Source organism: Sciurus vulgaris (assembly GCF_902686455.1).
Source record: "Sciurus vulgaris genome assembly, chromosome: 2".
NCBI lineage: Eukaryota > Metazoa > Chordata > Mammalia > Rodentia > Sciuridae > Sciurus > Sciurus vulgaris.
Window position 1 is genome coordinate 111,698,027 of NC_136462.1, and position 17,674 is coordinate 111,715,700.

Consider the following 17,674-nt stretch of genomic DNA (forward strand, 5'->3'; position numbering starts at 1 on the left):
ACCTGACTTCTGGGTGTTCTACTACCTGAGAATCACAAGATATAAGAACTTACCTGTGAGTATCTCTTACATTCTAGGAATACTTGTTTTTGAAGTGACTCACAGAGGGCAATGTTCAACCCAAGAGAAAGCAAGAATGCCTAAGTATCCTGCATTTTTGGTCATGGGAGCACTGAATCAAATCAAATTTAGTCCTAACCTAAGATTCCTAATTAGAAGTGAACCACAGGTCATTAAAAACAGATAAACCAATGAACCAAACAAACAAGTAAAAGTAGTCAAGAAAGGTAAGACATTTTATTTTACATACAAAAAGGGTGCAAACTGAGTCCTTTCCTCCCCAAACCGGGAAAGAGGTATACTTAAAGATCACATTTGTGTTTTCCATGGTGCTCTAGGAAATGGGCCACTCTGAGATAATTATCAGGACCCATTTTCTCCAAAGAAGGCTACTTCCTCTGCAGAGGAGTTTTCCCCAATGGTGTACAAATCTCTCCCGAAGGAACCATTTCAAATACATTTGAAATTGACATTCACGTTTTAAAATACTACAAGTTTCATTTTCACAGCTGAGCTTTGCGACCAGTGCCAGGGTTTATGAAATATTACATATTTTTAAAAAAGTAAAAAAACAAGGCATTTAATAATCATACACTTCCACACATCAATTAAAACTGATTTCCTCAGCTGTTTTATACATTATCTAGTTTAAAAAAAAAATCACAATCAACATCCCAACATCTTTAAGAGTAGAGTGGGCAAAGATTGAACAAATAATAATATAATAAATTAGAGCATGTAATATCTTCAATGGGAATTGCTGAATCAACATTATTTTCCATGAGGGGGCAGTTTATATTTTTGGTTTCATCTCTTATCTTCTCTGCTGTTACTCTTCTTTCTGCTTGATAACTGGGGCTCATTCCCAGAGCCAGCTTGCTGAGACACTGATTTTAGAAGCTCACTATAGCTTTACCTATGAGAATACTCAGGAACACAAGGTTCCCAGCAGCCTGGGTTGTGAGACTTTATGAAAGTGAAATGCATACAGATGAGCGCACACACACATGCACACACATGCAATCACACCCCCATCGTTAAGTATATTTTTCCCCAAAGAAATGGCTCATCTTTCCTGAGACATTCCTAACAGATTGATAAGCCTTCTAAAAAGCCTTTTGGTGCAAGGGCCTGGGATTTGGTCTGGAGCTCATGAAGAGAACACTGAAAATGTCTCACCTATCCTGAAAGAGGGGTTTGGGGGCAGTCGGGACAGTGGTCCTCTTGTTCAGGTACCCCATTCATTACTGTGAATAATCCTCTGCTCTGAGACCTGGAAGGTGGTAATGGCACCAGCAAGTGATGTGAGTAAAATAGAAAAAAATGAAAGAAATTCTGTCCACACAACTGAGGTTTCTTTGTAACATCAAATTTGGTAATCAAAAAACATGGAGTACATGTTCACTTTTTCCTTTATACGCTGGATTTAAAAATACTGGATCGGATTTCCTGATGGGTTTTTAAGAGAATATGTCAACTATATTACCTATGTTCAGGGACCTACTTACTATTCTGAATACAATAAGAAACCTATTCTTACACTTTTGCACTCAGGGGCAAAAGGAGTTAGGAAAAATATTTTTAAGATTGCTTACTGGGACTCTTACAATTGGTGGCTAAAACACTGCTCAAAAACTCTACACACTCACAGAAGGGCCATGGCTACTTTTTTCTTACTCAGAAACACAAACCAACCTCCTCCCCTCAAAAAACAAAACAAAACACTCCAACCCAAAGGAATCCCGATTCCTACTAGCCCATCACAGGGAAGATTGGGAGTCGCTGCTATCAACCTCTACATGGGACTTCCCTAGAGTCCGCAAAGCCAAGAACCCCAGAGATAAGTGCCTGTGATCCATGTGGCCAATCCAGACAGGGTACTTAGTTATCCTGGTTCCCTAAGGGTCTCTGGAATTCATCAGCCCACGGTGGGGCAATGGTGGCAGTGGCCTAGCAAAGGCAATATTGATTGTATGGCCTTGCAAACTCCCAATCTGAGAAACTTTATACTTAGTATGTCTCTCACACTGGAGACAACATTGTCAGGGTAACTTAATGGGAATGAAAAACTGGCTTAAATATGAAAATGGAAGAGGTGGCTAGGACACAGTAGGTGTGTGGGTTTGGGAAAGATGCTTAAGAAAGATCAAGTTCCTTTGAGGAGAAGCTTTCTAAGCTGCCATTTCTTATTTTTGAGAAATGCAGGCCATGCTTGCTCATGGGGATGTGGAATGGATTATATATTTTACATTGACAAAAAGTTAAGGCAAAGTTCATTAGTAACCACTTTTAACATACTGTATATTTCTGGCATTAAAAGCAGTCACCAACACTGAAAATCAACACTGAAAAAGCACTACCAGCATACATTTCACTGAACTAAGTTGGAAGTTCCTTTAGAGGTGATGGAAACCCCATTTGGCTATCAGGCAAGGACTATTTCTATGGAGTTCACTGAAAGTAAACAGGAAACTAACACTTCTAGAAACCTCAGGAACTCTGCTATCTCCTGCAGCTCACACATTCCCAACTAAAATGCAATTTTAACTGAAGGCTAACCTAGGCACCTGATTTGTACCTTCCTAGCTAGACCCTGTTTACACCATTCAGACCCCACGAAGAATGTTAATTAAGGTAGTCATGAATGCATGCTGGCTGCTGGGACACTCAATCCTCCTTATATGATTAGCCTGTACAGGAACAAGTGCTGGTCCAGTTACAAGTAGAGGATACTTGGTGGAATCCTGCCTGCTTCGTTTGGTCCACTCAGGCTGCAATGCCTAGGACAGCTTGAGAGAGCTCCTGGGGACTAAACTCAGGGATGTTTAACTACTGAGCTAAACCCCAAGTCTTCTTGAGACAGGGTCTAAGTTGCCCAGGCTGGCTTGGAACTTGTCATCCTCCTGGTTCAGCCTCCCAAGTAGCTGTGATTACAGACGTGCACCACAGCACCTGGCTGATAACTCCTAATGTGTTTGTAAGAACAGATGTTCAGTTAGCTTTAAGGGGAAATAACTGCATCAATCCCAAAGAAAATGATCCTCTGGCATCATAGCTGTGAGTAAAATGGAAAAAGTTTAAAAACTATAGAGCAAGTAGACTTGGATAGTATGGGAGATGGGGAAGAAGTGACCATTCTTTAAGGATCTGGCTGAGGCATAAAGCCAAACTGTAGAACAGGTAGGGCTGGAACTGATGATCAAACTGTTTCTTGGTTATGCAGTTTTTGTTTTGGTTTGTTTTTCTTAGGGAATAATAGAATCTCTCAGGTCTGGGACCACCTTGGAGTGTCATAGCCTTGGAAGGATCACCATTACCCTGCATGCTAAAGGGATCTGGGGCTCTTTAGAAACCAAATATCTAAGAGATTTATGGGGGTTTGGAGGGTGAGAACAGTGCATTAGGAAGCCCCCCCCCCAACTGCTCAGGTTCAACCCCTCAAGAGCTAGCCTATAAAAAATCTTAAGACAAAAAAAAGCTACAGACCCAGCTGTAAGGCAGCCTGCCCTACAGCCAAGCTGTTTTGTGGAAGCGGGGTCCGGGAGGCACTTTGTGGGATACAGTGTGCCCAGATCTCCAGGCTTTGCCACTATTTCCCCTGCCCTCCCTTGAGAGGTAAGGCATTGCTATACAGGGGTGAAGAAGTTAAATTTTCTGTACAGGAAGTTAGAGTTACTCAAATACCAAATGAGAGACTAAATTTTAGTGATGGGCTTTAACCACTAGGTAATGGCAAGGAAGTATACCCCAATATTCAAAATCTTTGTGGGGAAAGGGTATGACTGCCTCTCCCTGACACTCTGTATCGTATATAGTAACATTTCTTTTAGAGAAATGGGAGATTACAATCTTTAAATAAATCAAGCACATTTGAAGCCAGTGAAATGTTACTCACTAGCCAAGATCCAATGGAAGAGGTGAAGCCCAATAACTGATTCATGTGAATGCTCTCTCTGCTCCACACGAGGTACATAAAGGGACTTGTCAGGAAATCCCAACTACCAGAAAGTATCCCTAAAACTTCCAGTCCAAAAGACAGCCCCTACACCTCAAGCCAGAGGTGAAGATTTCTGTGGTTTGCGCCACAAACCACCAGACTAAGTCATCAGCCATTGTTCTGCATGGTTAGGCCTTTACTCCCAGATACAAGACCACTTTCCCTGATGTAAATTATACTTTCTCTTCTGTTACATCTGGAATGAGAAGTCATTATTTGGAAAAGCCACTAAATGTGAATGAACTCTAATATGAGAAGATTAACTCCACACATTAATTTTTCAACCAGAGGATGAGGAACCTAGAAGCTTGTTGGTTATACGTCATGCGACTGGACCATGGTGGGAAGTGGAGGGTGTACTGGGGAATACCCGCTTAGATGCATGGCCATATATCTGGAAGGAGTCTACATCCTATTGAGAATATAATTTCAAACATTTCATTTTAGGCCCCCTTTCCCTGGAATTTACCAGCACCAAATCTCCTATTCACTGTAGCCCCATGTGCTGAGTTCTACGCCTGCTGTTGTGGACCTGCTCAAAGAAGAACTTCATGGGCTTGGTTTCTGATAAGGCAGTCCAGACCAAATACTACAATGCAACCATTGGGGCAGACAGGGCACACTGTCATTTGCTTTTCCTGGCCCTATGATGCCACATCCTGAGGCTTCTCTGGCATTTGGAAGGCAGGTTCATTGTCCTCTTTTTGTCCACTAGTGGCAATATGGTGGTGGTTGTTTAATCACTAATCCTGTCCCCCAAGTCACCAAAAAGTCACATGGCTATAGTAGGAAGTCCCTGGCAGTGGAGGAAACAGACATTTCAGATATTTTTTTGTTAAGCATCTCCTTCTCTGGGATGAGCTGTCTCCTGGTCACAGTCTGACTTGGCTGCTCATTCCATGTGGAGAGCTAGGATTTCAAACTGCAGTCTGATTAGGTAAAGAGGCTCTGGTAGGGACATTCTTCAGCAGCTGAGAAGATGAATAAAATTCAAGTATGTTTTCTTGCCAACCTGAGTATTCACTCAGAATGACAAAGAGTTTGGCTTCTCTTCTGGGTGCTGCAGATCAATCTCTTTCCATTGAGAATGTCCTCTGGACCCACATTCTCTCTGAATGGCTTGGCTGGGTCCATCCCCCTCAAAACAGAAAAAAGTTAAAACCCCCAATATAACCAGACACAATATGCATCTGCCACATTTTGTTTGTTTGTTTGTTTGTTTAAAAAAAATTAAAAGTGCAATAAAGTCAGTTTTCTTTCCTTTGCTCAGAACAATTTGCATGTCCTGCTACTGCCTGGAGAAAGGAATTTGCTTGTCAAAAAAGCTAAGAACACCAACACACAGGGACAGTAGACTGCAGATTTCTCACAGCTTGTGTCCTACAGTGTAATTTCATAGGAGGGAGGGAGGAATAAACCTGAACCCTAGGGCCAGCTGGGTTGTAGGTTGCCCAGAGGGAAAGGAAGCCATACTGCCAGACGCACCTGGGAAGTGGAGAAGATGCTTCTCAGCCCAGGCTTCCATCTTCCTGCTACCTTCTTGGCCACACCCCCAGCCTCCTGAGCTCTTATTACAGACAAAGCATTTAGCTCACTAGCTTTTATGCTGGAGAGGGTTGAGGGTGGGGCAAGAACCGGAGTAAAGTAGAAGGGGAGGGAAGAGAATAGTAGTCCTTGAGTTTTTGTGAATGACACCTTCACTGTAAACAATGGGAAGGAGAGTCAACCAGGTAGCCCCAAGGGCAAGCAGTGGAGGAGCAGCAGCTCTGGGACCTGCTCAGAGCCTCAGGCAGGAGGGGACAGCAACTGACCCACTGGGCCCTGGCTGCCCCACACTGGCTTCTTCCAGGGGCATCTGTTTTCTTCTTTTTGGTTTGGATCTCCACCCTCCCCTACAGGGGAGTCCCTTCCAATGAGAAATGGCAGGAGCTGCAGGTGCAATCGAGTCAGAGTCCCCAAGGTCTGAGGACTCCTAGGAGGCACTGGTCACTTATGGCGCTGAGCAGTCTTCTTCCTTTTCCTCTTAAAGAAACAGCAGCACCTGGAGCACAAGGAACATTGCAAATCAATGCTAATGGCTTGCAGATTCCAGCAGACCTCTGCCTGCTTCTGCTTCCTGCAGAGTGGGGTTTTCCCCTCTGGTATCCACCCACAGGGCCACCCATCATCTACAGTGCACCCACTGGAGGCAGGAGGCAGTGTCTGCCAGGAAAGCCAAAGGAAATAGCTGTTTAACTTTAATTTGCCCAACTTAACCATCCAAATGTTATAGGTTAGGCAGGGCTGAAACATGCATTTTTGGAAGGAGGATAAAGACAGCTTCTTTCCTAGTCTAAAACTCAACCCAGATGCCTCATCTTTGTCTAGAACAAGGCAGGGGGTCCTCAGGGCTGCATAAAATTAACCCTCACTCTCTGCTCCTTGATATTGAGGGAAAATCATTTAATGCAACTCACTAGCCGGTAGGCAAGAAAGTTAAACAAAGGCAAATAAACCCCATAGAAGGTATGGAGTTCTGGGAGAAAAGGATTAATGATTCTCTCACCCCCAACTCCTGCCCCCACTTAGATGCCTGGCACAAGCAGAAGACCTGACTCAAACAAAAACTGTGAACCCCCATTTCCTGAGACCAGAACAGCTCCCTTTTCATTCTGAGGGACCAATGCCCCAACCTATGAGCTGAGACACAGGAGGTTCTCTGGCTGCTGGTTACTCTTCAGGTAGCTTCCTGAGACTACTGCTGGCTGTGTCAGATATAGTTATGAACTAACCTTGTTTAGGGTAGAGGTTGGGGCCTACTCCCTTTATGCCATCTCCTGGAGGAACAGCTATGCTTCTGGCACCTCCCTAAGCTTGAGTATCCCTTCCTCACTCCAGCTTTGAATTAGGAAGCATTGCTCTTGCTTGGGCAATCCAGAGTGGGGTGATGAGGGCTATGCTGGTGGCAAAAGATTATGCTCTCTCCAGGGAACTAACACATGGGAAATGAGAATGTGAGGGGCAGAAGGCAGTGAATGAATCAATGATGCCAGATGATGGAGAGAAGTGAAGTCCGAACTGTAGCTCAGACTTGCTGGATCCTTGAAAGAAAAGCTTTTCTGAGAAAACTACCTTTAAGTCTCTTGCTTAATCCTTCTAGGATAAATGCTAAGAATATTCATATGGAAATACAGAACTACTGCTCTCTTCCCATACCTCTGAGTTTTCCACACTAGTTAAGATCACCTCTTGTTTTAGTTATATTTTGTGATATCACTACATCTGATGGACTTATTAAAACCTTGGAGACCCAGTGACTCAGGAGGCGGAGGCAGGAGGATTGCAAGTTAAAAGCCAGCCTCAAGAGCTTAGTAAAGCTCTAAGCAATTTAGCAAGAGCCTGTCTCAAAATTAAAAAAATAGAAAGGGCTGGGGATGTGGTTCAGGCATTAAGCACCCCTGGGTTCAATCCCTGGTACCAAAAAAACAAAACAAAGCAATCTTGGAGAAAGTTCCTTAGAAGGCAGAAATAAATATTTACACAGAAAATGATGTGCTTTAACCATATCTGAATGAATCAAATTTGCAAATTTTGGAGAGTTTGTTAAGTTTTCTTTAAGCATAACAATGACATCTTGAAATACCATTAATGGGACAGAAGAATGAATCAGACATAACTTTCCTATGTTCATACATGAATATCCGATCAGTATAACTCCAGCTCATGTTCAACAACAAGAATGGGATCCTCCATGGACCTATAATATGTCAAAATACATTCTATTGTCATATATAACTAAAAAGAACAAATTTTTTAAAAAAGAGATTTTCCTATGGAAAAAAATATACCACTAATGGGTGTGAGTATAATTACTAACCAAAGTGTTATATAGATTCAAGAACAGAATAAATTCTTCTAAATAAAAATGATCAATACTTCTGATTGCTTAACATAGTCTTCAGTGGGAACCCTGAGGAAGAATTCAAGAAAAAAAAATGGTCTTGTTCTGTGTATGTATGTGTATATACATATGTGTGTGTGTGCACACGTGTGTGTGTGTGTTTGTGTATGTAATAGAGTTGGACACTTTCCAAGATGAATGTCCAGCAATATTTAAGGAGGCAAAGTTCATCTCATGGGATCCCTAATATTTCAATAGTGTTACCTGTTCCTTTTTAATCATGATTTTCATAGGTATTATTAACTTTTAAGTTAATTTTTATTCTTATTCTTTTTGGAGGATGCTAAGATGATGATTTTGTGTTTTTGAATAAAAGGAGTTGTCAAGTGTGGTGGTGCACACCTAATAATCCCAGCAACGGAGGAGAGTGATACAGGAGGATCCCAACTTCAAAGCTAGCCTCAGGAACTTAGTGAGATCCTATCTTAAAATTGAAAAAAAAAAAAAAAAGGACTGGGGATATAGCTCACTGGTAAAGTTATCCCTAGATTTAGCTTCCAGTATAAAATAAACGAATGACCAAACATAAAAATAAATAAAAGGAATCAAAAAAATGTTTGAAATACTGGTCCATTTCAAACTGTACAATAACTTCTCTTTTACCTCTTCTGAGGCAAGTCAAGCAAATTAATATCTGCTTACTGGAATACCACAACCTGACCTGCAGTGCCCAATCAACTGATTGGAGGAGCATCATGAACTGTCCTTCCGAGGAACTGTAATATTTTAAACTTAAAGCCCTAGATTAATTTTTACTTAGTTATTATAGTTAAAGCTTCAGCAGTAACACAAGCTATGAACAATTCCACACAGGAGGAAGCAGGCCCCGCAATCTGTTCTTTAATTGTTTCGTTTCTGTGGTGTTAACTAGCAAGAGGACCCATTAAACTAGGCTGGATTCCAGACCAAGTCCACTGACTGACTTCATACTAGTGTGTTACTCTCAGAAGAAAATCAGGACAGGTGAGCAATTCCTATCATGTTTAGGTTCCTTTCCAGTTGATTCTTTGATTATTTGAATGACCGCACATGCTAGAGCAAAAATTGATCCAAGACTCCAAGGAGCCATCAGGCACTCTTCCTGCAGGTCTCTGACTCACTACCCCTTTTCACATCACTTGGTTATTGTTTCCTGCTCTTTCCCTTCAGCTCCTCCCTTGCTATGTTCCTCTTTTCTGCCATACTTGCACATTCTCCCTTTCTTCTAAAACTTGGCTTGAGTTCTGCAAATCTTCCTTGACCATTCAGAGTGATTTCTTGGCCCCTTTAGGCTTCTAGGAATGATAATGTAAGCGTACTAGAGAATTCCTTGTTATTTTACCTAATATCAAGTCTTATCTCATCTCTGGTAAGTGCTTTGGGCAGACCTTGAGATGGCTTAGAGTTCCAAGTACAGGTTTTTTCTTTTTGGTACCAGGGACTGAACCCAGGGGTGCTTGACCTCTGAGCCACATCCTCAGCCCTTTTTAATATTTTATTTAGAGACAGGGTCTTGTTGAGTTGCTTAAGGACTCACTAAGTTGCTGAGGCTGGCTTTGAACTTGCAACTCTCCTGCCTCAGCTTCCCGAACTCCTGGGATTACAGGTGTGCCCCACCATACCCAGCCCAAGTACAGGTTTTGATGAGCACAACAGGACTGCAATAATTTTCAACCAGGATCATGTGACTGACATCTCACAGAAAAAATATAGACCACAACAATGTCAGATTACACAGACACATATTTGCAAAATAAATAGGCCAAATGTGCTCTTTGAAACCATAAGACTACAAATCCTACCTACATAAAACCCAGCTGTTATCTTTAATACACTCCTGTCCCTAGGGAAAGTCCTGTAGGCAATTGGGCCTAGAACGGTTAGGGATCAGAAACTAGTGCCCAACCCAGTCACTGAAGAAAATAGAAATGAGTCCAGCAGGCTGTATCACAGTGTAGAATATGACCCAATGCATGAAGGCAATTTGGAAGAGTTTCAATTCCAGACTGCAACAGACCAACAAGTTCAGGAGCACCTGGAAGGTCACAAGCATTGTCTAGGAAGAGAGCTATCGAGGGGCCCTATCTTGTAGCAATAATGTTTGTCACCACTATGAACACTGTAGGGCTTCTATTTCCATATATACCCTCTGATGTTGCTAAGAAAGCATTCAAGAAGCCTTCTCTGGGAGTAAAAGAGACAGGCTCCAATATCTCCATCAGCTGAGCCAGCCCTTGGTCTACTATACTCTATCATAGGAATAAAGAGAGACAGTAAACAAAAAAACAAACAAAACAACCCCCAAAACAACAACAAAATGTCCATCTCCCCCTAAGGAGTTTGGTTTTTTTGAGATTCCCACTCTACAGATGGAAGACTTCACTAAATAAAAAAGATTTTCTTTTTCCAGAGCAATCAATTTCCAGATTAGAAACCAAGTTGCACAATGTGAGATTATCTGGCAACAATACTAATCCTTGTGGTTGGCAAGGAAAAAACTGATACCTAAACAACTGCTATCTTAACCTTTTTACCTGTCTCTCTTCCTTTAATAATAATGGCCATATTATTTTGGGAGAAAATTTACTTGGCCAAAAATAAAAAAAACAATAATTTTGGATAATGTGTAATGTTATTTTGAGGGAGGTGGCAGAGAAAAATGAGGTAGGTATAAAAAGAAAGAAGGAACAGATTAATTCCTGGATATAGGTCTGCCCCATCCCCACTTTGTGGATCTAGTTCCCCAGTCTGGGTTATTATGGTACAAGGAGACATATGGAAGCCATCTATGTTTCCTAAGGCATTTTGTTTGGCTTTGCCAATCCCAGCCTAGTCTGGTCCACTCCCCTTGCATGTGGACTGGAGAGAGGGACTCACCACAGGTTGAGCATTTTCAGGCAGCTACAGAGTATGTAAAGAGAAAAACACAGAAAGGAAGAAAGAAAGAAAGAGAGATATTAGTCCACAGAGATGAGATGGAAGCGACTCCCTGTGAGCCATGCAAACATGCAGTATGTGTCTGTGTTTAGTTTCCTCCTGCTGAGGTAGGCTGAGTAGACCACTTTGTTTCCACATTAAAGTGGAGGGGGCAAGAGCCTGTCAGACGCATCAAAGTAGGAGGTGGATCTCAGGGGAAAGGCAAAACAAAAGAATTGGTAGGAGCCCCAGGATGGCCTTTTCTGGGCAACTTTCAGGAAGGCTGCAGGGGAAAGAGTAAATGACCCTGCCTGTAAAAACTCAGTCAAGCATGAAGACTGAGCCATTTGGTTCCCACACAAGGTCTTCCTGTCCAATGTTGAGCTAACCTCTCCTGTACTCTGAGGGAAAAAGAAGTCCCTCGCTTTCTACAAGTCCAACACACCTGACCAAAGCTGCTAGCAATTAATTCTTGCTTTAAAGAGGGAGAAAAGGTTTAAGAGACACTTATTTTGTCTTATCAGATGGACCAGAGGGAGGATGGTCACTGCTCTGGGCAAAACTGCCAGAGAAGTGCCTAAACCTACTCATTAATTCTCAGGAGAAATAAGGTTTACATTTATTAAGTCACAGCTTTAGTCTAGATAACCTGGAATTCCTATGTACTTTCTATAACAAAAAAATCAACTTAAAAGCTGCTTGCCCTCCCCACCCTTCCAACCATACTTAAACAAGGACATGTGTCCTGCATCCACAGAAAAAAGAACACCAAATGTTCATTTTGCTCACAGAACAAAAACCAAGATCCTATCTTTCCATCTTTACAGAAAACAAGTTGGATGAGGAACCCAAAATCAAAAGCTTGAAAGTGAAGGCTTCAGTCTCCCAGTACCCGAATTGAATCTTTTTTCTTTTTTTTTGAATGTTGTTTAGTTGTTGATAGACCTTTATTTTATTTATTTATATGCAGTGCTGAGAATCAAATCCAGTGCCTCACACATTCTAGGCAAGTGTTCTACCACTGAGTCGTAACCCCCGTCTCTGAGTTGAATCTTAATATAGGCAATAGTCTCCCTTATCCCAACAAACAGGTTGCATGAACAAATGGCATCCCAGCTGCGTGCAATGAGGGGTTGTTCAAGACACCTCATGCTTCTCTAGCTGTGACTTCTTCCCATGAAAATGATCAAGCAAGTGGACACATGGCTACCCTGTTCCTGCCCCACTACCCCCAGTGGGCAAAGAATAATAACATATGGCTGGGCCCTGACAGTTCCCTACACAAGATGGATTGGTAGCACATAAAATCACTAGGGAAATCAGCACACAAAATACTCTAGCCATAAGCTTTTGGACAAGTGGTCAAATACAATGGCTCCCCTTCTGATTTCTACACCTTTCAGAAGGCCCAAACCTGGAACTGGTGGCAAAGATGCACAGTGGTCCTTGTTGCTAAAAGGAAAGACTTTAAACTCTTTATAGTCTAGAATTTAGATTATACCACAACAGAACACACCAAACTGAACTCTATGTGAATGGCCCCCTATCTTACACACAAGACACAAACACCATACTCACATACACAATTACTGTATACATTTACCAAAATGAAATGAGATGAATGGGTTAAGAAAATAAACCTGTATAGGGCATATCATAAGACTAAAAGTCCATTTAATCTTTGTATTCAAAGTATAATATTAAATCCAGAGCAGAACTTCTACAAAGCAACAGCCACAAATGTGAACTAGGAGGGGTGATCTAGATATGGCTATCTTTCAAGATCAGACCATGCCTGATGTAGTGGTTCCTAACCTTATTGGACATTAGAACTACCTGAACTTTTAAATTTTTTGATGCTCAGGCCAGAATCCAATAAATCAAGTCAGAATCTCTGGAGCCAGACTCAAGCATCTGTATTTTCTAACATGCCCCAGGTGACTCCAAAGTGCAGTCAAGGTTGAAAGCCCAGAAGGTAGGAATACCTTAATATTTATTGAGGAGAATGGAAGAAAAATTGAGTATCAAAACACTGCCAAAGTTCCTGATATGTTTCCTTACTAAAAATGGTCTGCTGGCATAACCCTCTCAGACAAAAGGGAAAGTGGCAGAAATGGTGCTTTTGCAGCAGAACCAGCAATTATTTCACCTTCCATCCCAGAATTTAAGAGTTTAAACACAGACCATGCAGAGAGCACCAACGGGCTGGTGATAAGGCCCACGACATACACATGCAAGAGAGCAGAAAAAGGTATGAGGGTAACTGCCTCACCTTCTTGGGATTAGGGTCACTTCCTTTCCTTTCCAAAACTCTCAATCACAGGTGCAAACTATTTTTCTTGCCTGATTTATTTAGTCTCTCTTGAGTCCAGAATCATTTGAGAGAAAATAAAATGGCCCTGAAACTCTTGTTCCAGGACTGTACACCCAGAGTTGTTGGCCAACAACCAGAAATTTAATGCTGTTGAGCACAGCTCATGGTTTAGCAGGTTTTTTTCCCTTATAGGGAACAAGAAACTCTAGGACTTCCAGAGGCCCATGGCTACTATCTGTTGTAGCCCTTACAACATAATTCATTTAGTTCATTATGCCCTTTGCACCAAGTGGACTAGAAAAATGTGACTATTGTCCCAGAAATCACAGCTAAAGAAGGGCAGCAGCAGCCTTAAGGTAGCATGCAAAAAACAAAATGATCAAAGGAAGAAAGCTATGGACACTAGCATGAAGAATCCAAGTCTGAGATGAGCAGTACACAGAGAGGAGGAGACAGCAAAGATTTTCAACCCACGACTCAAGAATCCCCTTGAAATATGAACGTACTTAGCTTCCTCCACTACCTCCACCTCGGCATGAGCTGTAATTGGTGCATTGGAGTGCGCTCCTGTGGGGTCATCAACATTCAGCTCTCCATTGGTTGAGCTAACCACCTGAAACAGAAAGACAGATTGTGACATGCACCATGGCAGTATGAACCTCCTGCCAGTACCAGAGTGGGTCACTAAGGGAGATTAAGTCTCTAGCTTAGGCTAGAGTCAGGTAGTGTCTAGAATGCTTGTTTTCCTGGGTTAGCAGGCCAAGTGTCCTAATTCAGGGAAGGTTCCCAGACCCATATCATGTGAGAACACTAAAGTTAATCATATAATGATAATAATTACTTTCACACTGAGTGCTACTTTGTGTCAGGCAATCCCCTACATTTTATGTGTGTGTGTAAATTTTGTTTGGTGCTGGGGATCAAATCAGGGCCTGTGCATTTTAGATAAGCACTCTACCGTGAGATATACCCCATTCTGTGTGTGTATAAAATTAATCCTCACAAAATCCTAGGAAACAGGTACTATTACTTTCTTTTTATAAATAGATGGAAATGCTAAGAAACAGCTTTAACCAAAGGTTAAGTTAGGGTTTGTGGACTTCCATGAAAAAACTTTGTCCTAAATATACATTCTTTCATATATATAGTACTTTATCATATTAAAAATAACTGCACAGCTGGTTTCTAACGGTAAAACCACTTTGCTTCCTTGACCATGGTGGGTAAATTGTACTCCTCTGTTTATTATGCTATAGTCATATAGACTCAATAATGATGGTTTAAAAAGAATTCTGAAAAGGAAATTAAAAGTGGTCACCAGAAACTATGAGCAATCACTTTCCTTCTGAAATTTCTTCATGGCTTTGACCACTGGTTTGAAGTTACTTGAATAACAAGACTGCCACATCCCCTCTGGTGAGAAGGAAAAACGGTAAGGAAACACTTTCCCTTAGAAAACCAGTCTTATTTCAACGACCTTTATTTCAGGTTCACTGTCATCCCAGTTCTCACTGATGGTCCCCGAACTGTAAATGAAGGCTCTCACTCCTGTCATCTGGTTAATGTGGACCCGATCAGGCTTCTCTTGCTTGTGCAGCTGCTTCTGCCACCTGGTTTCATTTCCAGCACATGATTCCTGTTTATGTGGGTGCTGGGGAGTGGGAAAAGGGACCCCGCTGGACAAACCACTCTGCTGTTAAAGACCTTGGCTGAAACATGGGAGAGAACCACAAAATAGGATAAATGGTTCAGATATCATATGCCCTATTTGAGAATGTTCTTACAGGTTGATGTGAGAATTATACAAGAAATGTATGAGACAGTGTTGGGTACAATACCTGGTATAAAATAATGGAGGCTGCACAGCACAAGAAGAAAGAAATGGGTTCTGGAGTTAGTCAGCCTTGGGTTTGAACCTTAGCTCTAGCACTTACTTGCTGCTGATCCTTGGGCAAGGTCCTTGACCTTTCTATGCCTGAGTGTTCTAGTCTGTAAGTGGGGAAACAATATTGCTTATTACCTAATGGGGTCATAGTGACTAATCCATATAAAGTACTTGGCCTAGTGCCTTAACACATGGTAACGGCTCACTAAATGTTCATTTTACTGTTCTCCTCCGTCCATAAATGTTTACATATTATTTTGTTTTGTTGCAGTACTATGGATTGAACATAGAGCCTTGCACATGTCAGGCAATACTCTACCACTGAGCTATATCCTCAACCTTTTAAAAATTAATTTTGAGACAGGGTTTCACTTAGTTGCCCAGGCTGATCTTGAACTTGTGATCTTCCTGCCTCAGCCTCACAAATAGCTGGGATTATTCAGGAGTGTGCCACTACGCCTAGATCTTAAATGTTTAATATTGTTATTGTAGTACTGGGGATTGAACACAGGGCCTCCTGCATGCTGATTAAGTACTCTATCACTGAGCTACATCCCCAGCCTATAAATGTTTATTCATTCCTATCTTTAGCTTTGGGGTGCTTACTAGCAGCTAATCCACAAAAATTTCCTGAATTTCACATGTCTTACACTTTCTAATTTCTCTTCCCTATGAATTTAGTCCATAATCAAAGTTCTTGAGTGATCAAAGGAATAAGAGGTTATTTCCCTTTTACGTAAAGAAGGTAGGAGGAAATAGTTGGTATAGCAGCCTTTGGGGCAGAAAGAATGAATACTACCTATCAGCAATTTACAGTCACCATTATTTCAAAACCAGAATAATTACTGCTTTTACATAAGATTTTTTTTTAATTAAAATAATGCTGTTACAGAATTATTGTTACAGAAAAAAACTACTGCTGGATCCAAGTTTGAGGCCAGCCTCAGAAACCTAGAGAGACCCTCAGCAACTTAGTGAGACCCTATCTCAAAATAAAAAATAATAAAAAGGGCTGGAGATATATCTCAATGGTAGAGCTCCCCTGGGTTCAATCCCCAGTACCAAAAAAACCAAAAGCAAACAAAATATAAAAACAAGCCCAAAAAACTCCTACAACATTAAATTTGGACTTGTGTGAGGGAGATGCAAATTTCTGCTAGAAATTAAATTTAGCATCTCTGATTAGCAGACAACCTGACTATATGTATAATCATCTGGCAATGATGTAATAAGTACCATACAGCAAAAGTATTCTTGTCCCTTCTTTTTTTTTAAACACTGGTGACTGCCTTAGATTAAAAGGGATTAGAAGACCAAAGGATTGAAGGACACTGAAGAGGCCTAACAACCCATGCAATGTGTGCACTTTGTTTAGAACCTGAAAGCTATAATATTAATTTTGGGGACAAGTGGAATTGGGGGAAATGTGATATAGATTATGGGATTATTACTTTTCTTAGAAATGGCAATGGTGTTATTGACTACCTGAGAGAACATCTTTGTTCTTAGGAAATGCAGGCTGAAATATAGGGGGTAAGATGTAATGATTTCTGCAACTTATTTTCAAATAAGTAGGCAAGCATACATAGAGACTTAAAGCAAATGTGGCAAAATCCTAACAATTTGTTAATCTAGTTCAAGGATTTTCCCAGCTTTCCTGTGGATTTGAAAACTTCAAGATAAAAACTGGAAAAAAGTCAGGTGTGATGGCAACACCTGTAATCCCAGTGGCTCAGGAGGCTGAGGCAGGAGGACTGTGAGTTCAAAACCAATCTTGGCAACTTAGCAAGGCCCTGTCTCTTAATAAAATATTAAAAAAGATCTGGGGAATATGGCTCAGTGGTTAAGGCCCCTGTGTTCAATCCCCGATTAGAGGGGTGGGTGGTGGTGAGGATACTGGAGGGAAAAACCCAGCAAAAATAAAAACAGGAGAGAGGGTTTATAGAGTAGAGAACCACAGAAATACTCTAACACTATACTACATTTGCTCAGTTCTACATTTGCTTCTGGTGGATCCCTTATGACTGCACATTATTGTTAAACACAGTAAATTCATGTAGCACAAGGGTTACCAGAGAAATCATAGTTTCTTGAAGAATAATTGAAGAACTAGACAAGATGTTATATAAAAGTCTTCGTTTCTACCAACATGAATAAAGTAGTAATTAGCATCACACCGAGAAATACCTGGTGACATTGGGTCATGCCTGTTCACAGCATTTCACAGTCTTATACTTCCTCATTTCTCTTCCCTATAAATTACTACTCAGTCTACAATCAAAGTTCTTGGGTGATCAACAGAAGAAGGGGTATTTCCAGTTTACAAACTGACATCTTGCCTGTATCAATGAGCATCTGGCCTCAAATAATCAGGCACAAATGGGAACCTTTTCACCAGTTTTCTGCCCTTAAACTTAACTGCACTAAAACAAGCCTGGGGAATCAATGGCTATGAACCCAGACCCTTACAGCATTCACTTAATTATTTCAAGTTGAAGATACTTTGTCAAACCACTGAACTGCTGTCAAACCACTGTCTGGATGTGCAGTGGAACACTAATAAGACAGAGAACTGGACTGGAG

At 41.3% G+C, this 17,674-nt stretch overlaps 1 protein-coding gene across 7 annotated transcripts in view; it reads right to left on the reverse strand.

Annotated features, from left to right (window-relative positions):
* Positions 1 to 278: 278 nt before the first annotated feature.
* The window catches only part of CSNK1G1 (casein kinase 1 gamma 1), a 165,149-nt gene continuing 147,753 nt past the window's right edge, over positions 279 to 17,674 (reverse strand). For all 7 annotated transcript variants that reach the window (XM_079125712.1, XM_079125711.1, XM_079125706.1 and 4 more), the window contains 2 exons: positions 13,713 to 13,819; positions 279 to 6,098 (listed from right to left, as the gene is read on the reverse strand). In XM_079125712.1, the coding sequence (XP_078981838.1) occupies positions 6,044 to 6,098; positions 13,713 to 13,819 (162 nt within the window). In that variant the 3' untranslated portion in view covers positions 279 to 6,043. The remainder of the gene's footprint in view (positions 6,099 to 13,712; positions 13,820 to 17,674) is intronic.